Below are 25,298 nucleotides of genomic sequence, written 5' to 3'. Positions count from 1 at the left end.
GCCGTTCAAACGCCACGGCTCCAGAAGCACACCCACGCGACGCACTCGTTCGAACCGAATCCCCAATTCAAATCGCATCACACCCATCATCAACCCAACCAAGAGCCTGCCGGATTCAAACCTCCGATTCAAACGACCCCTCCCCTGCTGCCTGCGCAAGCGCTTCGGCCACCGCGGCCTCCCCTCGCCCGCCCGCCCGCGCTCGCTGCCGGCGGCGGCGATGGAAACCCTAATGGTGGACCGCGTCCACGGCAGCCTGCGCCTCTTCATGCACCGCAACGCCGTCTTCCTCTGCGAGCGCCTCTGCGCGCAGTTCCCCTCCGAGGTAGCTGCCCCGCCCCGCCCCTCCCCTCGCCCCCCGCACCTCAGCTTGGCTAGTGAGGCTAGATTCGGCGTGATTGCTGGTGGGAATGGTTCGGTGCGGGTTAGATCGGGACTGTGGTCGGCGTGAGGCCGCGATTTGGCGCGGGGTCTCACCTGCGGCGCTTCGATTTACTGTCCTTTCGTGTGTGTGTGTGTGTGTGTTTTTTTTTACGTGACTAGGGATGCATTTGAGCTAAAGCGGTGGGATTTGGGTGTAGTACGGTATATGGGGGACTTGAATCAGGCGGCTCTCTCTAGCTGTTTTCTAGAGTGGTTTGAGTTGTAAGGAATTGGAGTATCTGTCCGCGATTCGTCTAAGGGTTATGGAGAATTTTGCTGGAGAGTAGAGTGAAACCCCAAATTGGGAGCAATTTTAGGTACCAGCTCCAGTGGTGTTAGTCTGTAATGACTATATGCTCTGCTGGCCGCTTGGTGTGTTAACTTATATCTGAATCTTTAGGTGTCCATCATTGAAGCCATTCTAATTGATGACCCTCTTTTCTATCTTCTTAATCCTATAGTTGCCCGAGCCGGCTTTAACTTTTTATTGGGTTCTCACAGTTGTTCTCGGTAATTGATGAGGGGTGAGGTTAGTCAAACTCTTATCCACTAATTTTGCTGTGTCGAGTGTTGTGTGTGTTTGGTTTCTTAGCAGTTGTTAGCCTAAAGGTAGACAATGAGTGCTAACGTTAACTTTCCTGTTATAGGACATTTCTTTACTAATTTTCCACATTAAGTTAGAGTGTATTTTATTTTGTAAGCTTGTTTACTTCCATGGCTGATACACTAAATGTTATCTTGCTCTGTACCTTTTGTGCAGACCAATGTGCAGTTGTTAGCAACATGTTACCTCCACAACAACCAGCCATATGCTGCATACCATATTTTGAAAGGTAATAGAATCTGCTCACCATATTACCACTCTACAGTTCATGTTTACTACTGTGTAGTAATGTCCTTAAGGTTTGACTTTTTGTGTTTGAGAATCTAAACAATTGGAATGTTGGCCCAAATGAAATCTATTTCTCTCAACCCAAAGGCCCAAAGGGCAGTCTTACACACACACACACGCACACGCACACGCACACGCGCGCGCGCACACACACACAGCCAAGTCACCTTTTTAACCCTATTACTACCTAAGCAGCCACAGGAGGCCAGTAAATCCGCCGTGTGATCCAATTGACGGTCGAGATGCTATACCTAGCCCTATGTAGTAGTATAGATAGATACAGGGGCGCACTAATGTGAGACTTTTCTAACATGGAACATATTTTCCATCTTGTGGGGATATTTCTTATTTTGCATTTTAGACTATTTTTCTCCTTTTATGTTGGCGTTAAAGTAGTGTGGATGATTTATGGATTTTGTTTCTACTGTACTATGAAGGGAAGAAGCTGCCAGAGTCCCGGTACTTGTTTGCTATGTCATGCTTTCGGATGAACCTCTTGCGTGAAGCAGAAGATACACTATGTCCAGTCAATGAACCAAACATTGAGGTATGCAGCGTATTTGTTAAACGATTTGTTTATGTTGTTGCAAATTAATGTATAAAGTCTTAGTGTTGTTTTTGTGTAGAGGGTAATACAGGTATTGTTCATGCAGTACCCTAGGAACTGCACATTACTCATGTGGGACCCACTATTTTAGTCAGAAAATATAGACATAATTTTCCATCGTTGGGTTTGCTTCTCATTAAACACATGCATTATTCATTTATTTGTATGTATTTCTGAAGTTTATATATTACATATAGGGATAGCATTTGGTAAACCTAAGAAAACTAGTTTCTAAAACATGCAATGCGTGTATAAGAACCTAGCCTCAACTATTAACAAAAAGAAAAACCAAGTTAGTGTCTCTGGGTCCCACATGAACAATGCCTGGCTGCTATGGTGTTATGAGAACAACACATTCCTGCTAAATACCCCTCTAGTACATTCGATATTAATTGTCGCTGTAGACAATGAGTTTCACAAAGTAGCTTGTTCTAAGAGAATATTTGCTCGATGATGTTGTGTGGGCTTGTTTATGTAAACTAAAAATTCCATAGCTAGAGTAGCACACATATTTCCTATTTTTACTAAGCCTGGTTGATCTTCCTTGCCGGCTACGTCATATCTAAAAATTATGTTCTTAAGTTCAGACCATGTGTATGTCCATTCTCCTATTGTGCTTCTTTCTTGAGTGTTGTGCCAAAGCCCAAAGGAGCTTTAAGCCATTAACATTACAGAATTAATGCTTGTTGCTGCATGGATTGGGGAGGCAACTTCTTTTCCTTATCATTTTCTCTTATGGGCCATGGCATATTGATATTCATGTGAAGTTTCCTACTATTATTGATTCTACAGAGGTGAAGTATTAAGTGAGAAAATAAAAGCGATCACATCTGTGTTTGCTGTTAATCCTGTTATTCCTTTAGGGTGATTTGTTAGTTCTACTGGTTTTATCCTTTATGCAGGTTCCCAATGGAGCTACAGGACATTACCTCCTTGGAATGATTTACAGGTTCATTATTCATGGTTACTGAATCTGTGCTGCTACAAATTCTCATATTGGCAGAGTTCACTATATTTGTCTCATATATGATTGCAGGTGCACAGGCAGAATGTCAGCTGCAGCTGAACAATTTACACAAGCGTTGACTCTAGATCCTCTTTTATGGGCAGCATACGAGGAATTGTGTATACTTGGTTGGTTCGTTGTCACTCATCTTTGAAGTTCTGTACTAGGTCTATACTAAATGTGTTTTATTACAGTATCAGAAGTACTTAAGTGTTACCTCATCATATTATAACTTTTGAAAGGTTTAGAAGAAGAAATGAAAACAATGGTGATTTTGCAGGATGTATCTTCCAAAATATGCTACTTCTAGTGAATATTGAATATTTCCTTCATGTACATCACCTCATAGATGACTGTCTTCTATGTTAACATTTTTTTTTAAAAAAAGAGACACTCCACTTGAGTGTCACTGTGCTAAATTTTGTATACAAATGTATTCAAACATTATCGGCTAGCTTGGTGTTTGTTCTTATTGGTTGATTCCTAGTGTGCTAATTGCAATATGGTCCTTTACCTGGCAGTTATACTATGGCTCAATGATAATGATTCATCCTTATTTAAAGCGTGAAGTCATACTGAATTCACAATGTGTCACCATCTTGTAGGTGTTGCTGAAGATGCAGATGAATGTTTTAGTGAAGCAACTGCTCTACGTCTCCAGCAGGAACACGCATCCACATCTGCTCTGGAAAAGTCAAACTTTGCCAATGAAAATCGAATTCTATCTTCCAGTCTTCCCTCTAGCCTCGGGGATATTATCCCTAATCAAATGAAACAGCTTCATGCTAACAACACAGCAGAAGTGCCTGGTTACCCTCATGCTAGAGCAACTGCACTGCGTGTACAGAACAGCACAACCTCTAACGTAGCACAGTTCGACACCCCATCACCAGCTGCAACACAGGTCAGTGTGTACCTGAGGTATTAAGTGTAATCTGCAGTTGGTATAACCATGCTAGGTAGCATTGGTGTATTATATGTTTCACATTCTTTGGCACTGGTATCCATAGCTTATGTATAAACAGAACATTCATGTTTGAGCTATTCTGACATATTTATCTTCGTTAAAAAGCCTTCTTTGCATCAGTATTATCTGGTCTGCCTGTCTTGTTAAATTCTGATGATAAAGAGCTGTCTGTCTTGGCAGATCATAATTATTTTTTGTTGTAGTTGTTTTCAATCGTACTGGAGAACTATCAAATCTTGACTATTGAAACATGTAATGATGTAACACAATTTGTAACCAGTTGTGTTTGAAGACCTCATTTCTTGAGTTATGGACTTATGGTATTAGTTTGTGACTAGTCTTTAGTGATATGTGATGAGTAAGTCTTAGCTTAAGGCACTAGCAGCATTGTATAAGCTGCACATATAATCCTGTGATGTCACCCATGACCTATATTAGTATATGAGGTCAGCAGTGACATGTAGTTTCCTTAACTAGCAAGTATATCTGCTGTCCACAGCAGAAGTAGCAGTAATCAACTTAGTTTTTTCCACCTCAGGCAAGTAGTAAGTCTACTGACTTGTACCAGTAAGCATTCTGCTTCTATACTTTCATTTGGCACCAGAGCTAAAAAAATTCTGAGAGACCTGTGCTCCTTGCCGTGTTGCTTTCTTCCCTGTCTTGCTGCTGAGAGAGTGAGGAGCCATGACTTCAGCTCCAGGCGATGTCCAGTTCTGCACCTATCGCCGCCGTTCCCCTTCTCCACCACACCGGCGTGGCAGAACGCAGAGACAGACCAAAGAGGTGGTTGTCCAGCGCGTCGTGAAGGAAGCCAGCAGCACCCCTTACCCGCAGCTCACTCGCACAAACTATGAGGACTGGAGCCTCTTGATGCGGGTGAAGCTGGAGGCTAGAGGGTTATGGGATGCAGTGGAGCATGGCGATGCTGACCGGCAGGAAGACCGGATGGCTGTAGACGCCATCCTCTCTGCTGTGCCGGCGGAGATGATTCGGCCGCTGGCCAGCAAGCGCATAGCGAAGGAAGCTTGGGAGGCGATCAAGTCAATCCATGTTGGCTCTGATCGTGCAAGGAAGATGACCCTGCAGCGCCTCCGCCGCGACTGGGAGCTGCTCTCCTTCCGCGACGGCGAGCAGGTTGACGACTTCGCCCTACTCCTCTCCGGGATGATGAGCTCGCTCTCCATTTATGGTGAGCAAGTCTCGGAGCAGAACGCCGTCGAGAAGCTGCTTCGAGTGGTTCCAGACAAGTATGCGCAGATAGCTCTGTCTATTGTTACGCTACTTGACACCGACACTCTCACCATTGGGGAGGTGACCGGGCGCTTGAAGATGGTGGATGAGCGCCCTGCAGCAACCTCTTCCTCGGTGGATCAACCTCAAGCGGGAGGCAAGCTGTACCTCACTGAGGAGAAGTGGGAGGCACGTTGGAAGGAACGCAACTCCGGTAAGGGGTCTTCTGCTGGTGGCTGCAGGACCACCCACACCGGCCATCACCGACCGCCATGCAAGCAAAAGAAGCAAGGTGGCTCAGGAGGCTACAGGGCGCCCCGCCGCGATTCCTCTCGCGATCCACCTCGCGATCAGAGGCAGTCCTATCGGTGCCTCAACTGCGGCAAATACGGCCATTGGGCCAAGGATTGCCGCAAGCCTCGCCGGGAACGGGCCAATCTTGCCGAAGAGGAAGATGATGGCCCAGCCCTGCTCATGGCGGAGGTCTGTGCACCGCTGGAACAGAGCACTTTGCTCTGCTGTTCCAAAACAGAGGAGGCGGACGCTGCTTCACCAAAACAGAGCACCTCTGCTCTGTTCAAAATCCATCTGGAGGAACCACGCGCCCAACTCCACCTCAACTCTGATGGCGACCGCCATGCTGATAGGTGGTACCTTGATACCGGCGCAATGAACCACATGACTGGCCGGCGAGATGTCTTCTCCGAGCTCGACCAAAACATCACCGGCACGGTCCGCTTTGGCGATGGTTCGCTGGTGACCATTGAGGGCCAAGGCACGGTCGTCTTCTCCACCTCCAGCGGCGAGCAGCAAGCTCTGACAGGCGTCTACTTCATCCCGCGCCTGAAGAGCAACCTCATCAGTGTTGGGCAGCTTGATGAGAGTGATGCCACGGTGGAGATCAAGCGTGGGGTCATGCGCATTTGGGATCAGCATCAGCGGCTACTGGCCAGGATCGAGCGGGGCTGCAATCGGCTCTACACCCTGCACCTCGACATCGACAGGCCTCTATCCCTTGCTGCCCGCGCCGACGACAACGCCTGGAAGTGGCATGAACGCTTCGGCCACATCAACTTCAACGCCCTGCAGCAGTTGGCGAAGAAGCAGATGGTCTACGGCCTGCCAGCGATCGAGCACGCAAATCAGTTCTGCGACACTTGCGTCCTCACCAAGCAGAAGCGGACGCCATTCCCTGCTCAGGCGAAGTTCCGCGCTGAGCACGCCCTCGACTTGGTTCATGGCGACATCTGTGGCCCCGTCACGCCTGCAACTCCCGTCGGCAAGAAGTATTTCTTGCTGCTGGTCGACGATCATAGCCGTTTCATGTGGCTGCTTCTACTGGAAGCGAAGAGCGACGCACCAGCAGCCATAAAAAGGTTCCAGGCTGTAGCAGAACTTGAAAGCGGGAGGAAATTGAAGATCCTACGCACTGATTATGGTGGGGAGTTCACCTCCCTCGAGTTTGGTGACTATTGCGCGGCGAAGGGAGTGCAGCGTCATCACTCGGCGCCATACTCGCCGCAGCAGAATGGCGTTGTGGGGCGGCGCAATCAGACCGTCATGGCGACGGCGCGCAGCCTGCTCAAGCAACGCAGCATGCCCGCCAAGTTTTGGGGAGAAGCCGTGTCAACAGCCGTGTTCCTCTTGAACCGAGCGCCAACCAAGGCGCTCAATGGCAAAACGCCATATGAGGCATGGTACGGCAAGAAGCCGGCCGTAAGCTTTCTCCGCACCTTCGGGTGCTTGGCGTTCATGAAGAAGACGCGGCCTCATCAGTCCAAGCTGGAAGATCGCAGCACTGCTGTTGTCTTCATCGGCTATGAAGCTGGAACCAAGGCATACAGGGTGTTTGACCCTGTGTCCCAGCGCGTCCACATCACGAGAGACGTGGTGTTCGACGAGAAGAGAGGCTGGGACTGGAGCAAGGTGGAAGAATCAGCAGATGGCGAGTGGCGGACCCAAGAGTTCACCGTCGAGTCAACCACCATGCTGTATAATGCTCCAGCACCTGCTGCTCCAACACCAATAGCAGCAGCATCATCGACTCCAACTGATGGGGGTGCAGAGCAAACAGCTCATTCACCACTACCAGCGCCATCTACAGCACCTACTGGAGAACAAGCTCCGGTGGAATTCGCCACACCACCACCTTATGCTGAAGACCAGCTTGAGCCTTGATGCAGAGCACAGCGACACGCCTGTGCGCTTCCGCCGCCTGGACAATGTCCTCGGCGATGACGCACCACTGCCCGGCATGGCGGAGCGTGAGCTGGCTGAAGGTGAGCTGCACATGGTTTCATCACTGGAACCTGCATCCTTTGCTGAAGCAGAGAAGAAGTTGGAGTGGCAGCAAGCAATGAATGAAGAAATCAGGGCAGTCGAGGAGAACAAGACATGGCGGCTTGTTGAACTCCCACCAGGACATCGGCCAATTGGGCTCCGGTGGGTTTACAAGGTGAAGAAGGATGCTGCTGGCAACATTGTTCGCCACAAGGCCCGGCTCGTCGCCAAGGGATATGTGCAGCGCGCCGGCATTGACTTCGATGAAGTGTTTGCGCCGGTAGCCCGACTTGAGTCTGTTCGGCTCTTGGTCGCTACAGCTGCACACGCCGGCTGGTCACTCCACCACCTCGACATCAAGTCGGCTTTCCTCAATGGCGAGCTCCGAGAAGAGGTCTACGTCGAGCAGCCGCCGGGCTTCACCATCAAAGGCAAGGAACACCTTGTCTATCGGCTGGACAAGGCCTTGTATGGCCTACGCCAAGCACCACGCGCATGGAACATCAAACTTGATGCCAGCCTGCTGGAACTCGGTTTCAAGCAGTGTGCACATGTGGCTGCAGAGATCAAAGGCTCCTAATAGGGGTCTATGTGGATGATCTCATCATTACCGGCAGCAATCCAAGGGAGATTGAAAGATTCAAGGCAGAGATGAAGGCAAAATTCAAGATGAGTGACTTGGGACTGCTCTCCTTTTACCTTGGCATTGAAGTGAAACAGGAGAAGGACAAGATCACCCTATCTCAGTCTGCCTATGCTGCCAAGATCCTCACTGCTGGTGGAATGCAAGGCTGCAATCCCTGCATAGTGCCCATGGAGCCACGGTTCAAGCTGAGCAAGGTTAGCTCAGCACCTGCAGCAGATGCAACCTTGTATAGAAGCATTGTGGGGAGCCTGCGCTACCTCACACACACTCGACCTGACATCAGCTTTGCTGTGGGCTATGTCAGTCGCTTCATGGAAGCCCCAACAGCAGAGCACCATGCTGCTGTAAAGCGCATTCTGCGCTACCTAGCAGGAACTCTGTCCTATGGGCTCCAGTACAAGAAGGAAGAAGAAAAGAAGAACATGAAGCTGGTCGGCTACACTGATAGTGATATGGCTGGTGACATTGACACTCGCAAGAGCACGAGTGGCTGCATCTTCTTCCTCGGCAGCTGTCCTATCAGCTGGTACTCGCTGAAACAGCGAGTTGTGGCACTCTCCTCATGTGAGGCAGAGTACATTGCAGCCACATCTGCTGCCTGCCAAGGCATTTGGCTGTCAAGGCTGCTTGGGGAGCTCCAAGATGAAGAACCTGCTCCCTTTGAGCTAAGGATGGACAACAAAGCAGCAATCGAGCTGTGCAAGAATCCTGTCTTCCATGAGCGCAGCAAACACATCGACACAAGATACCACTTCATCAGGGACTGTGTTGATCAAGGGAAGACAAGGGTGAGCTACATCAACACTAAAGATCAGCTAGCTGACATCCTAACCAAGGCATTGGGAAGGATCCAATTTGAAGAGCTACGCAGCAAAATTGGCATGATCAAGATTGCAAAACTAGAAGAAGCCAAGACTTAGGGGGTGATTGATGAGTAAGTCTTAGCTTAAGGCACTAGCAGCATTGTATAAGCTGCACATATAATCCTGTGATGTCACCCATGACCTATATTAGTATATGAGGTCAGCAGTGACATGTAGTTTCCTTAACTAGCAAGTATATCTGCTGTCCACAGCAGAAGTAGCAGTAGTCAACTTAGTTTTTTCCACTTCAGGCAAGTAGTAAGTCTACTGACTTATACCAGTATAAATATGCCCCTTTGGGCTAGCAATGAAGTAAGCATTCTGCTTCTATACTTTCAATATGCATTTTTACTTGCCTTATTCTTGCAGACTTCTAGTATTGTACCTCCGCCACTCTTCAGGAACGTCCATGCTTATCAGACTACAATAAGTGGTGATGCTCCCACTAAACAGAAAGCTAATGGAGCAAACCAGCCACTCAGAAGGAAATACTTGGATGAAGCAAGGCTAAAGAAGGTTAGGTTCTTACCATTTGATTGAAATCATGCCGCTACTTGTAACTTCTGTTCTTGTCTATTTCCCTATTTTGGAACTTATAGGGACCTTAACATCTAAATATTTACCAATTATCACACCATTCCCCTTTTTGATTCTAATCTGAAAATTATAGAGTAATCAGAGCTGGATGATATTTTCTATTTACTCATACTAATGCTGTTTGCAATGTGATGGCTAGGATCTAGCCAGGTAGATGACGATAGAGGAGAGGGATCAAGTCCCTTCTGCTCCACGCTTGAGTAGATTTAAAGGGAAGAGGAAGATACTTTCATTGCTTGAATGTTTCGAGATTACACGGCTGGATATGCACCCAGCATTGTTGCCTCACGCACAAGCCGCTAACAAAACAAACTACTAACCAATTCTGCTGGCAAACCTTATCTGAAGCTAACCGAGCTAATCAAGCTAACAACCATATCTAATCAATCAACTATCCCGCCAACTAACCAGAGATAAGACGTGGCCTAACCTGCCACCTTCTTAGCGCAACGCACATAATGTTTGCCTTGCCCCACATAACATGCAAATGCTTCATTTTAAACTTCAAGTTCCTGAAGTTACTGTGAACTTCCAGTGATGTTCCTTTGTATCAGGTTACAATGTCACATCCCTTTTTGTCACTCTGGCATTCCACAGTATCAAGATCACAGTTATGTTTTGCAGTTTTTTTTTGTTACATGATGGTTTTTGTTTGTTAATGAAAAAAGTCATGAGTTTAGTTGCAAGTAGATCAATATTTCAGTATATCTTTGTTTTTGTAGTTCTGTAGATTATATAATCTGCCACTTAACCCTTTCCTTATGTTCTATCTTTTTCTAATTAGTATACTGTTTTTAGTGCATGCTTTTAAATTATTGCTTATGGTGACATTAGAGTTGAAGATGTTTTCCAGGTTTCTGGAAGGCTTTTTAATCAGAGTAGTGATTCAATGCCTCGAAGAAGTGCAAGGCTTTCTCGAGAGACAACAATAAATTCAAATTCAAATTCAAATCTCTCTCAGTTTGGTGGGAATGGAACAGATCACTCGTCAGGTAAATTGCGAGTAAACTCGTCCACACCATCAAAATTGTGTTCAACAGCCGTACGTTCCGTGCAAGTTAGGAAAGGGAAACCACGAGCTACAGAAAATTTTGATGAAGGTGATTATCATTTCAATGTGGAGGATTCATCAAATTATAAAAGTAGAAAAAATGTGCTTGATGTGTATGTGTTGTTATGTACCTGTGTGGCTGTGTGATCAAGATCTATCTGCATATTTGCTTGATGTTTTGGTCCATTTTGTTTACATCAGTTATATCTTATGTACTCATATTACGCTTTTGTTTCTCCTGGCCATATCAATACGGTGACTGTTATCAGAATGTTATCATCTTTGTTTTTTTCTTCTGCTCATATCGATATGGTTGCAGTACTTCTTTTTGGAAATCACAGTTATGATTCCAAGTTGCAAAACTTTAGAATTCTGTTTTACTAATAAGGTGATTTCTCCTAATGTCCCTTCAAATGGTCTAAAATGCTAGAATAGTACTACCACAATGACCTGTTCTCTTTGTTCCTTCAAGTATATTCATGTCTTTATATTCTCAATGTTGGAGTATATTGAGCTCATGTATAGAGGTCCATCTAGAGGCTCATGTATAGGATCTATATATCCCACCCTTCGAGGGTTTGGAGGAATACAAGCCATTATTCTCTCCTACATGGTATCATTAGCCTAGCCCTCTCTCTCCCTCTCCCCGGCTGCCGCCTCCCTGGCCGGCCGGCCGCCGGCCCTCTCCTTCCCTCCCCTCTCCTCCTTCCCTCCACTCTTCCCTGCTCCTGGATCGGGTGCAAGCCCCTCGGATCGGGGCTCCCCTACCGCCGCGGATCCCCTGGATCCCCTGCGGGCGTAGGCGGGGCCGCCCCTGCCGCTGCGGGCGCAGGATGCGGACGGCGCCGCTGCTGTCGCCGCCTAGGGCGCCTGGCGCGCGCCTGCCCTGCCCTGGCGCGCCTCTAGCGCCGCCGGGCCGGCCCCTGGCGCCGCTGCCTCTGGATTCGCGAGCGCCGCCTGGGCCGTGGGCGCCGCCATCGGCCCGTGGCGCGCCCTGGAGGCCGTGCTGCACGCCGGGGCCGCGAGCCTGGCCGCCGCCACCCAGGCTAGCCCTGCGGGATCCTCCCCCACCGCCCCTGCCGTGGCTGCCGACCCTGCCGCGGGCTACCCCGCCGGGGGCGCACCACTGCCGCAAGGGCCGCCTCCCCCTGGGCCGGCCGGCTATGGACACGGACGGCACCGCTGCAGCCGCCTTCCTGCCACCGAGGGAGAGCCGTGGGTCTCTCCGGTACCCTCCTCTGGCGCGCTTCCGGCCGTCCTGGGCGGACCCACCCTTGCCGCCGCGGTGTGCCCCTGCTGCGCCGACCTCCAGCAGCAGGGCGTGCCGCCCGGAGCCCCTACAGCCGCGGGTCCTTCCCCCGCCGCTGCCCATGCGGGCGCGCTGGGCGCGTGGCCCCCCCCGGCCGTCCCCGTGGCCCCGTCTACTCCGGCCGCGGGTGTGTGGTCTTGCCCGGCCCGATCTGCCGCCGCTCCTCTGTTTCAGGCCGCCGCCCAGGCTCCTCCTCCGCTCCATGGTGCGGGCCGCGCCGCCGCCGCTGCCGCCTCCCTCGTCGCCGCGCAAGCCGCCATCGCGCCCGCCGCGTAGGCTCAGGCCGTTGCGCCCGCAGACCTGGCCGCCGCCTTTGTGGCCGCCGCCTCCCTCGCCGCCGCGCACGCTGCGCAGGCCGTCGCGCCCAGGGACCCCTCGCGGGCCGCTGCCTCTCTCGCTGCTGCGCAGGCTGTCGCGCTTGTCGCGCACGCCACGCAGGCCCAGGCCGTTGCGCCCGCCGCGCAGTTGGGGGGCCCTCGTCCTCAGCCCCGGCCGGCTGCCATGCTCGCCGTTGCTGCTCCCATGTTCGCGCCGTTCTGGACCCCGCCCGCTCCACCCAGCCAGCAGCCGACCTGGCCTGAGGGGTGGGACCAGACCACACTGGCGCAGTCCTTCAGCGCCATGGGGCGGACGCCGCCGGTCAGCACCGAGTGGATCGCCGACTCGGGTGCCTCCTTCCACACCACCCCACATGCCGGTATCCTCTCTTCTGTCCGACCCCCACACCCCTCTTGTTCTTCTTCCATCATGGTTGGTGACGGGTCTTGCCTTCCTGTCACCGCCGTGGGTTCTGCTTCTGGCTCTTTTCGTCTTCCCAATGTCCTTGTTGCTCCTCAGATGGTTCACAACCTTCTTTCCATTCGTCAGTTTATAGTTGACGATTCTTGTTCCATCGAGTTTGATTCTTCTGGCTTCACTGTAAAGGATTCAGCCTCCCGGCGTCCGCTACTCCGGTGTGACAGCACGGGGGCCTTTACACCCTTCGTCTTCATTTTTCCGCTGCACCACTCTCGCCTTCTTCGCCCTGGCCGTCTTTGTCTGCCGCTTTTGCCGCGACGTCGTCTTCCACCACCTGGCACCGCCGCCTTGGTCACCCTGGCCGCGACGTTCTGACTCAGCTCAGTCTTAGTACCGATGTTCCTGGTACTAGGTCTCCTGCTGAGCCCCTCTGCCATACGTGCCAGCTCGGTCGTCATGTTCGGCTTCCTTTTTCCTCTTCTTCTTTGCATGCGACGCATGCATTTGACCTTGTTCACTGTGACCTGTGGACCTCTCCTGTACTTAGACTTTCTGGTTACAAGTACTATCTGGTGGTGGTCGATGACTTCTCGCACTACTCTTGGACGTTTCTTTTGCGCGCCAAGTCTGAGACCTTCCCCACCCTCCTCCACTTCTTTGCTTGGGTGTCCACTCAGTTCGGCCTCACCGTTAAGGCCGTCCAGTGTGACAATGGGCGTGAGTTCGATAACTCCACCTCCCGTTCCTTCTTCCTCTCTCGGGGTGTTCAGTTGCGTATGTCTTGTCCGTATACCTCTCCCCAGAACGGCAAGGCTGAGCGGATGATTTGCATGACGAACGACGTCGTGCGCACCCTTCTGATCCAGGCCTCTCTGCCCCCGCGCTTCTGGGCGGAGAGCCTCCACACCGCCACCTACTTGCTCAACCGTCTTACGTCCACTGCTTCTCCTGCTCCCACTCCGCACCACGCTCATTTATGTACCCCTCCTCGCTACGACCACTTTCGGGTCTTCGGGTGTGCGTGTTACCCTAACACATCCGCCACTGCTCCTCACAAGCTGGCGCCCCGCTCGACTCGGTGTGTTTTCCTTGGTTACTCCCCTGACCACAAGGGGTACCGATGCTTTGACCTCACTTCTCGCCGCGTCCTGATCTCCCGACACGTCGTCTTTGACGAGTCCGATTTCCCCTACTCCACCTCCTCCACACTTTCTCCTGACCCCGAACTGGAGTCTCTGTTTCTGACTGACCCGGTGGTTCAGCCACCGTTACCTGTCTGTCCTTTTCCTGCAGGTTTTACCGGCACAACGGCACCGCTTTCGGTGATCCCTACTACGCCGAGCGCGGCCCCGGTGCCCGCGGTCGCGCCACGCGCGGCCCTCGGACATCAGGTCGTGCCGCGCGCGGACCCGGTGTCTCCCGCTGCGCCATGCGCGGCCCCGATGCCTTCCCCGGCACCTGCGCGGTACGCACAGCCGGTGCAGGTGTACCGGCGTCGCTCGGCGCCGCAGCGGTACGCTGAGCCGGTGAAGGTGTACCGGCGTCGACACCGGTGCCGCCTCCTGCTTCGGAGGCTCCTGCGACGCCGACACCGGAGCCGAGCCGGAGGTGTACCACCCGCCAGTCATCCATCGGGATCCACGGCATATCCATCCCATGGTGACTCGGCGGATGGCGTCTCAGGCCGCGACTCTCTCCGCCACCGAGGGAGAGCCGTGGGTCTCTCCGGTACCCTCCTCTGTCCGCGACGCCTTGGCGGATCCTCACTGGCGTCGCACGATGGAAGAGGAGTACGTGGCTCTTCTTGACAACCAGACGTGGGACCTCGTGCCGCGTCCGTCTGGTTGCAATGTGGTGACAAGCAAGTGGATCTGGACGCACAAGCGTCGGGCTGATGGCACGCTGGAGCGCTACAAGGCTCGCTGGGTTCTCCGAGGGTTCACTCAGCGGCCTGGTGTGGACTATGATGAGACCTTCAGCCTAGTCGTGAAGCCCACTACGGTGCGCACGGTCCTCTCGCTTGCGCTCTCGCGCTCTTGGCCTGTGCACCAGCTGGACGTGAAGAATGCGTTTCTTCACGGCACTTTGTCAGAGACTATCTACTACTCTCAGCCAGCGGGATTTGTGGACTCGAGTCGTCCGAATATGGTCTGCCAGCTCAACAAGTCTTTCTGTGGACTGAAGCAGGCTCCTTGGGCTTGGTGTACTCTCGGTTCGCCACGTTCTTGCTGACATTGGGGTTCACCGAGGCTAAGTCTAACACGTCTCTCTTCGTCTATCGCCGTGGGGATGAGACTGCCTATCTGCTACTCTACGTCGATGACATTGTGCTCACAGCCTCCAGTCAGCGGTTGCTTCAGAGTGTCATCTCCTCTCTGTAGCAGGAGTTTGCTATGAAGGATCTAGGTCAGCTCCACCACTTCTTGGGCGTCACTGTTGAGTCTCGCCCGTCTAGTCTTCTCCTTCACCAGCGGCAGTACGCACTCGATATTCTAGAGCGGGCTGGGATGATTGATTGCAAGCCCTGCTCCACTCCTGTCGACACTCAGTCGAAGCTGTCTGCTGATCTCGGTGATCCGGTGGCTGATCCTACTGCCTACCGGAGTCTGGCAGGCGCTTTGCAGTACCTCACCTTCAGCAGGTCGGACCTCACCTACGCTGTTCAGCAGGTCTGTGTCCATATGCATGATCCCCGGGAGTCACACCTTACTGCACTGAAGCGTCTCCTCCGGTACGTCCGTGACACTGTGGACCTCGGCCTGGTGCTTCACCGCTCGTCCTCTGCTGAGCTGGTGGTCTACACCGACGCTGACTGGGCTGGCTGCCCGGACATTCGTCGCTTCACTTCAGGCTACACCGTCTTCCTGGGCGGTAACCTGGTCTCCTGGTCGTCCAAACAGCAGCCGGTGGTCTACACTGGAGCGCAAGCGAGAGGACCGTGCGCACCGTAGCGGGCTTCACGATCGGGCTGAAGGTCTCATCATAGTCCACACCAGGCCGCTGAGTGAACCCCCGGAGAACCCAGCGAGCCTTGTAGCGCTCCAGTGTGCCATCAGCTCGACGCTTATGCGTCCAGATCCACTTGCCAGTCACCACATTGCAACCAGACGGACGTGGCACGAGGTCCCATGTCTGGTTGGCAAGAAGAGCCGCGTACTCCTCTTCCATCGCGCGATGCCAGTGAGGATCCGCCAAGGCGTCGCGGACAGAGGAGGGTACCAGAGAGACCCGCGGCTCTCCCTCGGTGGCGGAGAGAGTCGCGGACTTGGACGCCATCCGCCGAGTCACCATGGGATGGATATGCCGAGGATCCCGATGGATGACCAGCGGGTAGTAGACCTCCGGCTCGGCTCGAGAGGGAGGCGGCGGCGGCGACGGCTCCGGCGTCGGCGTCGCAGGAGCCTCCGGAGCAGGAGGCGGCGCCGAACGAATCCAGTACACTTGCACCACCTGAGCGTACCGCTCAGGTGCAGGTGAAGGCACCGGGGCCGCGCGTGGCGCAGCGGGAGACACCGTGTTCGTGCGCGGCACGACCGGAGGTCCGGGGGCCGCGTGTGGCGCAACCGCGGGCACCGGGGCCGTACTCGGCGCAGCAGGGATCACCGGAAACGGTGCCGGCGTCCCGGGAAAACCTGCAGGAAAAGGACAGACAGGTAACGGTGGCTGAACCACCGGGTCAGTCGGAAACAGAGACGCCAGCTCGGAGTCAGGAGAAGGTCTAGAGGAGGTAGAGTAGGGGAAATCCGACTCGTCAAAGACGACATGTCGGGAGATCAGAACGCGGCGAGAGGTGAGGACAAAGCATCGGTACCCCTTGTGGTCAGGGGAGTACCCGAGGAACACACAACGAGTCGAGCGGGGCGCCAGCTTGTGAGAAGTGGTGGCGGAGGTGTTAGGGTAACACGCACACCCGAAGACCCGAAGGTGGTCGTAGCGAGGAGGGGTACCGAAGAGAGCGTGGTGTGGAGTGGGAGCAGGAGAAGCAGTGGAAGGAAGGCAGTTGAGCAGGTAGGTGGCGGTGTGGAGGCTCTCAGCCCAGAAGTGCGGGGGCAGAGAAGCTTGGATCAGAACGGTGCTCACAACGTCGTTCCTCGTGCGAATCATCCGCTCAGCTTTGCCGTTCTGAGGAGAGGTATACGGACAAGACATACGCAGCTGAACACCCCGAGACAGGAAGATGGAACGGGAGGTGGAGTTATCGAACTCCCGCCCGTTGTCACACTGGACGGCCTTAACGGTAAGGCCGAACTGAGTGGACACCCAGACGAGAATGGTGCAGCGGAAGAAAGAAGGCGAAGGGTGTAAAGGGGCCCGGTGCTGTCACACCGGAGTAGCGGACGCCGGGAGGCCGAATCCTTTACAGTGAGGCCAGAAGAATCAAACTCGGTGGAACAAGAATTGTCAGCTGTAAACTGACGAATGGAAAGAATGTTATGAACCATCTGAGGAGCAACAAGGACATTGGAAAGACGAAAAGAGCTAGGAGCAGAACCCACGGCGGTGACAGGAAGACAAGACCCGTCACCAACCATGATGGAAGAAGGACAAGAGGGGTGTGGGGGTCGGACAGAAAAGAGGATACCGGCATGTGGGGTCGTGTGGAAGGAGGCACCCGAGTCGGCGATCCACTCGGTGCTGACCGGCGGCGCCCGCCCCATGGCGCTGAAGGACTGCACGAACAGGGGAGCAGCGGCGGCGAGCATGGCCGCCGGCTGCGGCTGACCCTGAAACGGCCACATCGGGCCAGGAGAAGGAGTGGGAACCGGAGTCGGGGTCAGAGTGCCCCGACGGCCTCCACCAGTACTACCAGAGGTAGCACCGCCAGCACCACCACCACGTCCGCTCCGACGACGACGCTCGCGGCCTCCCCCACTCCCGGTCTGGCCGGTGAGAGGAGCACCAAGGAGGGGGTCGGTCCGGGATTCAGATCCAGAGGGCGGAGTCTGGTGGGTCTTGGCGGCGACGAGGGCCGCGGCGAGAGTAGCTTCGGCCGTAGCAGCGCCGTAGCAGCGCCGGCGGCGATCGGCTGCCCGCTGAAGGCGGCGGCGGAGAACGGCGCGTCCGCGGGGGGCATCCCGAACGCAGGCCACGCAGCGGCGAGGGAGGCAGCGGCTCGCGCGGGTCCCTGGGCGTGCGCGGCGTGCGCGATGGCCAGGGCCGTAGCCTCCGCGCTGTAGGCGGCGGCGCTGGGTGCGCCCACGGCGGCGGCGCCCGCACCTAGGGCGGCGGCAGTGGCTGCAGCCGAGTCGGCGGCGATGGCAGCGGCGCCCACGGCGTGTGCGGCGGCGCCCGCGGCGGCCACAGCGTGCGCGGCGGTAGCACCCGGAACGGCCAGAGGCGCGGGCGCGGGCAGAGGCGCCGTGGGCGCGCTCCTGTACGCGCTGGACACCCGGTCCGACAGCGGCGTGGCGACAAGAGCTGGCGGCGTCGGCACAGCAGTGGCTCGCGCAGCCATGAAGGTGGCAGGGGAGGCGGGACCAGTGCCGAGAGGAAGCACGCCCGCGGCTGGAGCCAGCGCGCGGGGCTCCCAGAGCAGAGGCTGCCGGGATCCATGCAGAGGCAGGGACGGCAGCGGCCAGCGCGAGGGCCTGCTGAGGTCGAGCAACACCGGCGCCCAGACTTCCCAGAGCCACGGGATCCGCGCGGCGGCCCGTCCCAGGCCGCGGTTCCGCGCCAGGGTCCCGGGCGGCGGCGCGCGGGCCCTCCACCGCCGGCGGCGCGTCGCAGGCCGCGGGATCCGGGCCCGCGGACCTGCGGCGTAGGGGGTGGCGGCGCCCATGTAGGAGGGCACGGCGGCTGCCGCGGTGGAGGCCCGGGCGACGGCGGCGCGGCGCGGCCAAGCAGAGGAGATGGCGGCATCCACGGCCTGGATCCAGGCACCCGCGCCGGCAGGAACAGAGGAGTGGACCGGCGGCGGCTGCCGGCGCCGGCTTACTAGAAAGGGAAGGGAGGGAGGGAGGAGAGGGGAGGGAAGGAGGAGAGGGGCAGCGGCAGCACCAGTGGCCGGCCGGCCATGGCGCCGGCGGCGGCGGCTGGTGGTGCCAGCGGCTAGAGGGAGGGAGGGAGAGGTAGGCTAGATACCATATTGGAGAGAATAATTGCCTTGTATTCCTCCAAACCCTAGATGGGTGGGTATATATAGACCTATACATGGGCCTCTTAATGGGCCACTATGCATGGGCCTCCAAACAGTTTGAAACATATAAGGTGTGGCCTGAGAATTCTTATGTTTTCTTGGTTCTGTGCTAGTGTGAGCTTATCATTCATACTTTAAAACATTGCTCTAATTGCTATGATTAAATGCTGATGGCAGTTTCTTTTCACTACAAAATCCTCTCACAAATTCTGGCATTTAGTTTTTTCCTTCACAAGTTTCTCACAAATTCTGGATCATCCCCAATGCTTTCACCTTAGCCTTTGCTATAATACTCCCCCTGATCACAAATATATACAATTTAGGAGATCAGCATGGTCGATAGGGTGAAACTTTGACCATCAATTTATGTACAAATATATAATTGTTAATTTCACAGAACTACATCTGGGATCAATTTCACATGGCTACAACTAATCACGCCCTTAGTTTCACAAGCCTACAACATTTTGCATGGATCTGCATATGGACTTGTGTGGCTGACATGTGGGTCCATGCAGAATATTGTAGGTTTGTGAATCTAAGGGCATTAGTAGTTGTAGGTATGTGAAACTGATCTAAAAAATTGTAGTTCCTTGATAGTTTAGTGCGCATGGTTGTAGTTTTGTGAAACTAATTCAATATTATTTTTTAAATACAAAAATTACTCTTCCTGATGAATAATATCAATCTTAAGTTGCACTGTTTGTTTTTTTAGTTATTGGTTGTTGATGGTCAAAGCTAAAAAAGATTGCTTGGGACAAACCTAAAACTGCCTATATTTCTGATCAGAGAGAGTATTGTTTATTGGGGTTGTATTTTCTAAGTATGACTTTTCGCATTAGCTATTTGCTGTATAGAGTAGCATTTTCTGCTCTTTAGGAATGACGAAAGTGATTTCTTGATTTTAGGAAGCAGATACGAAGTTATTGATGAAATGTGGACAGATAATGTGCCAGCAACCTCATCTACTGCAAGTACGACTGAGGGAAGATTCTTTGAGCAAGATAAAGCTGAACGAATTATGTCGCAAGAGTCCAAAGTTGCAATTGGAATCAGGGAGCTACTGGGACTTTTGCGAACACTCGGGGAAGGTTTTAGGCTTTCTTGCTTGTTTAAGTGCCAGGTATGATATAGGGTGTTCAACTTACAGACAATAACCTTCTATCCAGTGATGTCACTAAACTGATTTTGTTAAATAAATGGTCAGGAAGCATTGGAAGTCTTCAGAAAACTCCCTGAATCGCAATTTAACACTGGTTGGGTTCTATGCCAGGTACAACCAATGCAAGATGAGTGGAGACATACAAAAATGCTATTGATTCTTGTAGTGATAAAAGAAGTCTTTATGACCTAAAGTAATGGTGTCAACCTATCCGCATCCTAATGTGGGAACTTTTGGGGGGATTTTATTTTCGTTGTTTGTTTCTGACCTTTTAAATGACTTAGTTGAACCTTATGACATGATGAGTTCATGACTGACTGTTTATTGGAAAATTATAGTCCATGCTGCTTTTTAATTTGTTTATCAAGTTAATTTTGGGATTGGCACTGTTAATTGTACAACTCAATAATGAACACAATGAATCCTTTAATGTCCATATATTTTGCCCACTTTCTTCAAAAGTGCTCTACTCTTTAAACCCTGTAATTTCTTAAAATTAAAAGATACTTCTTAAACTTAATTTCCTTGTCTTTTCTTGAAAGGGCAGTAGAGATAAGACATTACTGGATTTAAAGAGTAGAGCACTTTTGAACAAGTGGGCAAAATATATGGTGACATTAAAATTAGAAAATATTTATAAACTTCATTTCTTTTGGTAAGAAAAAGTTTGTGTTCATTCTGGTCAACTATGCAGGTTGGTAAGGCATATTTTGAATTGGTTGATTATTTAGAAGCTGATCATTACTTTGAGTTAGCGCATCGACTGTCTCCTTGTACATTGGATGGAATGGACATCTACTCCACTGTTCTTTATGTAAGTGAAATCACTGCAGTTCAACTTTTGGCTACATTAACATTTATCTACAAGCTTGCATGTTTTGTTATTTTTTTACAGCATCTGAACGCGGAAATGAGACTAAGCTACCTTGCTCAAGAGCTTATTTCTATTGATCGACTATCTCCTCAAGCATGGTATGCCTTTGTTCTACTTTATAAGAACAAAAGTGTTTCACCATTTTATTGTCAGAGTATCTCAATTTTATTTTCCCCCCTACTAAATCTTGTAATGATGACATTTTTGAACTAGCACAAGGTGTCCTGTGTGTATGAGGGGTGAGGGGGATTCAGGGTAAATAAGGCTGTGTTGTTCTTGGTTTGACAATTTCAGATGTAGTCCTGTTGTCATTGCAGTGCAAAACAGGTGCATTAGTCTAGGTGGCAATTTTAAATCTTCAGTGGGATTTGCTTTTAAGCTGGCCCCTCTCGTTACATTACTATAATGTTACATAATCTAATATATCTCTCTGGAATGTGCAAACAGGTGTGCAGTGGGGAATTGCTTTGCCTTGAGGAAAGATCATGAGACTGCTTTGAAGAATTTTCAACGCGCGGTACAGCTTGACTCAAGATTTGCATATGCTCACACTCTGTGCGGTCATGAGTATGTTTTTGCTCCCACAATTTTACTTATATTGATGCTATATTTCTAGTTAAGGCTTGAGTGCACCCTCTGTCCCTAAACATAAGGCGTGATCTGACTTGGCACGGTCTCCAAAATAAGTTTGACTGTTGATTCCTCCTATACTACAATGTTTATAGCAACAAAATTATAGTAATAAAATACCTTTAACTGTCAATCTAGTGATATTATTATTTGTAAAATAAAATTGACATCACGTGAGGTTAACTGTTGGTCAAGATTACAAGATTTGAATCTTGAAATATGTGCGTGCCTTATATTTTGGCACAGATGAAGTTTTTTTTAAAAACAAACTGGCGCAAGTTTGAACTTCATAAAAATCCATGTCTGAGATTTCAAACTTTTCTAATCAAATACCACTCTTTGGAACTGTAGGTATTCTGCACTGGAAGATTATGAAAATAGCCTCAAATTCTACAGATGTGCACTTCAGGTAGATGAAAGGCACTACAATGCCTGGTATGGCCTTGGGGTGGTCTATCTTCGGCAGGAGAAGTTTGAGTTTGCTGAGCATCATTTCAGGAGGGCATTTCAGATAAATCCCCGCTCTTCTGTTCTTATGTGTTACCTTGGGATGGCCTTGCATTCTCTAAAGGTTGATATCATTGATTGACTACAATAAACTATTGCCTCTGATTCCAAATATAGGTTATAGTAGCCCTTCTGAGTGACTTCTGGGAAATAGTAGAGGAGGTTTAAATGACTTACATTTGGAATCTGATGGAATTGTTTTTGGTTTGCATTTTCCCCTGCTAAATTATCTGTGGGCAATGGTTAAATGAAACCTTTTATTTCTGGATGCAATCTTCTCAGAGGAATGAGGAGGCATTGGACATGATGGAGAAAGCCATAGCTGCTGATAAGAAGAATCCACTGCCCAAGTATCAGAAGGCTTTAATCCTTTCAGGCCTACAAAAATACGCAGAAGCTCTGGAAGAGTTGGAGCGGCTAAAGGAGATTGCGCCTCATGAGAGTAGTATGTATGCACTGATGGGAAAAATTTACAGGCAACTCAACATTCTTGACAAAGCTGTTTTTTGCTTTGGCATTGCCCTGGATTTGAAACCCCCTGCTGCTGATCTTGCTATAATTAAGGTATAATAGAATCTTATCTCCTTACCTTGCCTACCTCCATCTACCTTCATTTTCCTATCTTCTTTTCCAACTAATCTCTGTGTTGCTTACTCTCTTCCTAGAGCGGTCTAGCAACCATTGCTAGTTGATCTGTTGCCTTATTAGGTGTTATGAAGCGTAATTCACTTGTTATGGTTACTGTAATGCTTGTGCTATGGAGAATTCGTTTGCAATTTAATGACTGACGTGCTTGTCTTGTATTTGGCAGTCCGCAATGGAGAAAGTACACCTTCCTGATGAACTGATGGACGATGACCTATAAGTTTGTTCACTCTAAAACACATTGGCAAAGGAACATTTGCCTGTGAATCAGGACTTCATGGCCAGCTTGTGCTGTCCAAGTGGAGCTATGTTCAAAAAGAAAACGCTGCTGATCAGAATCTAGCGATCCAACAAGACTTCTTGTGTCATTACTGTACCATTAGCCATCCAGTTTTGTAGCTCTAGTTGCAACCTGTAGTCAGAGAGCACATGCACGGCAGCTGCAGTAGTTTAGGACTGTTTACAAGTTGAGTGTTGGCGAAATGGCTCGTCTGTACCATTGTACAATTCTCAGATTAGCAAAAGGAATCATGTTGAATAACATAAAGTTTTAGAGGATCAGAATCCTGCTGACTAAGCAGATCATAGACGCTGACTGACCTTTTTAAATTTTCAGTTGTCATCCCAATGGTTGAAACCATTTCCACCCGAGTTAATCCATTTGGAGAAGCCCGAAGAAAGGAGGAATGCTTCGGTGAGTCAGCCTCCTCGCACTGTAAGTGGTGAGAAGCTAAAGCTGCAGGCTTTGTGTGCAAGCAAAGTGTAACTTCCCGTTCTCATGCTCGTAGCCTCTATCATTGCTTGCTGGCAGCATATCCAGGCATCATTAAGAAATTATTCATAGAAAAAAGTTACAGCGATGAGGCGATTTCTGGAAACTTTTACTTTTGCATAATGCGATGTGATAACTTGTTTTATTTCGTGGTGACATGGAAATGATCCGGTAGGATCTGTTTTGTCCGTTCCCCCACCCCCTGGATCATGGTGGCTCTCGGGTGCACAAAACATGATGTGTCTGTACCATTTGAATTTTGAAGCTACATTGCATGGAATTATTTTGCATTACAAACTCAACGGGTAGATCTCAGCCCTGATGGAACAGTAAAATTTGGAGTTGTGATTGACAGTTGTTTCTCACCTCCTTACTGTTAGATTCATTTCCCTCGTGATTTATGAGGTAGATTCATTCCCCCGTTGATTTAAGAGGTACTAGTACTACTAAGTACTAACATTTTGGGCTACCTTTCTGGCGAAGCTTAAACCAATCAACACTGACGATTAAACTTGTGGCCTCGTGTCAATCTACATGCTGCAATTATTGCTCCAGTTCGTTAAATTGTTTTCTATTATTTTCATCTGATTACGCACGAGCATGATACGAAACTTCGCAAAAGGTCTTTCATAGTAGTCAGAGTAAATACTAACCTACGGAATACTCATTCACAACGCTGAAAGTGCCTTTTTTTTTTTTTGAAAGATAACGCTGAAAGTGCCATCGCTTCCCGTCCCATTGGCAAGCGGATCCATGTATGTGTGCTTGTTCTCAAAAAAAAAAGTATGTGTGCTGACAGAAGGAAGCATGTCAGAAAATCTACTAGGGTGCAATTATTAGTGTGGAAGCAATTACGATTCCGACAACGATGTGAAACAGAAACCACGTCGGCTTTGGCCTCTTTCTGCCGGTCCGACGCCAGTCCCGATCAGATTTGTGTGTGTATTTTTGCATGTTGTTGGATTAGGTTTCGTTTTTTTTTCGAAAGAAGGATTAGATTTCGTGTTTTTAACGATATGGTGCGCCTGGTTGGTGAATGCACCGCCTCGCTCTCCTTCAATTTTCGGTTTCGATTTGTTTTTCCTTAGAGTGCCGTGCATGGTTCACGTTACGGTGCCCACTCTTCGTTTCGGTGCGCTCTGCGTTGTGCATACGCACTCACTTCATTTGAAATTACAGATGACTTAATTATTTCGTCTTGTAAGGATAAGCCTTTGGCTACTAAGTAGTACTGATCTATTAGTATATAATTATTGATGCAGAGTTGAAATAACAATTATTTAATTATGATTACAGCTCAATATCACATGAACGAATGCTGACTGGGTAACACTGCTACAAAAACCATTTTCGGAGGCGGGCAAAAACCATTTTCGGAGGTGGGCAGTCAAAACGCCTCCAATCTATCGTCACGGTTAATCTACATTTACGGAGGCGGACGGGTGACCGCCTCGGTTAATAAAATAAAATAAAAAAAAGAAACCCGTGGATGACCCCGCCGAGCCCATCCACGGGCTGCCGCCGCCGCCGCTCGCTGGTGGAGCGCCGCCCTCGCCTGGGGCTCTCTGGGAGGGAGCAGCGCCGCCGCGCAGCCTTGGCCGGCCGGATCCGCGCGCGGCGGCCTACCCGGATCCGCGGCGGGGGGCTGCCGCCGAGCCCCGCCGCAGGCCGCCGCCAGAGCAAGGGAGGAGGACGAGGAGGAGGAGGATCCGGGGAGGCCGCCGCAGTCACTCCCGTCGGGTCCGGGGAGGCCGCCGCGCGCGCACCCGCCGGATCCCGCCCGCCTGCTCCGCGCCACGCGCCGCCGGCCACCCTGCTCCGAGCTCGCCCCGCCGGATCCCGCCCGCCCTGCTCCGAGCTCGCTCCCACTGGATCCGGGGAGGCCGCCACACTTGCACCCGCCGGATCCCGCCCACCTGCTCCGCGCCTCGAGCCGCCGGCCGCCCTGCTCCGAGCTCGCCCC

General features: G+C 51.2%; 1 protein-coding gene across 2 annotated transcripts; it reads left to right on the top strand.

Moving 5' to 3' along the window:
• LOC120703948 (cell division cycle protein 27 homolog B-like) lies at positions 1–23,423 on the top strand. 2 transcript variants are annotated; one of them, XM_039988162.1, is made up of 16 exons: positions 1–325; positions 1,184–1,256; positions 1,753–1,862; positions 2,825–2,871; positions 2,959–3,056; positions 3,534–3,832; positions 9,284–9,430; positions 10,365–10,503; positions 19,654–19,868; positions 19,953–20,018; positions 20,602–20,721; positions 20,803–20,879; positions 21,229–21,348; positions 21,763–21,982; positions 22,201–22,482; positions 22,730–23,150. In XM_039988162.1, exons 1-16 carry the CDS (start codon positions 221–223, stop codon positions 22,781–22,783), a joined length of 2,172 nt encoding a protein of 723 aa, XP_039844096.1. In that variant the 5' UTR covers positions 1–220; the 3' UTR covers positions 22,784–23,150. The 2 variants fall into 2 exon arrangements, with proteins under 2 accessions (XP_039844096.1, XP_039844095.1); XM_039988161.1 differs by having other exon boundaries at positions 58–325; positions 10,365–10,611; positions 22,730–23,423.
• The last annotated feature ends 1,875 nt before the right edge of the window (positions 23,424–25,298 follow it).

Source organism: Panicum virgatum, chromosome 4K (assembly GCF_016808335.1).
Source record: "Panicum virgatum strain AP13 chromosome 4K, P.virgatum_v5, whole genome shotgun sequence".
Classification (NCBI taxonomy): domain Eukaryota; kingdom Viridiplantae; phylum Streptophyta; class Magnoliopsida; order Poales; family Poaceae; genus Panicum; species Panicum virgatum.
Note: the sequence above shows the minus strand (reverse complement) of the source record. Positions and strands in the feature narration are given on the sequence as shown.

Bases quoted from the DNA above. Each gene is read 5' to 3' on its own strand.
- LOC120703948 (XM_039988161.1), top strand. From the start codon at position 221: ATGGAAACCCTAATGGTGGACCGCGTCCACGGCAGCCTGCGCCTCTTC. The intron at 20,722-20,802 runs GTAAGTGAAATC...ATTTTTTTACAG, and splicing joins TCTACTCCACTGTTCTTTAT to CATCTGAACGCGGAAATGAG. The intron at 21,983-22,200 runs GTTGATATCATT...CAATCTTCTCAG, and splicing joins TGGCCTTGCATTCTCTAAAG to AGGAATGAGGAGGCATTGGA.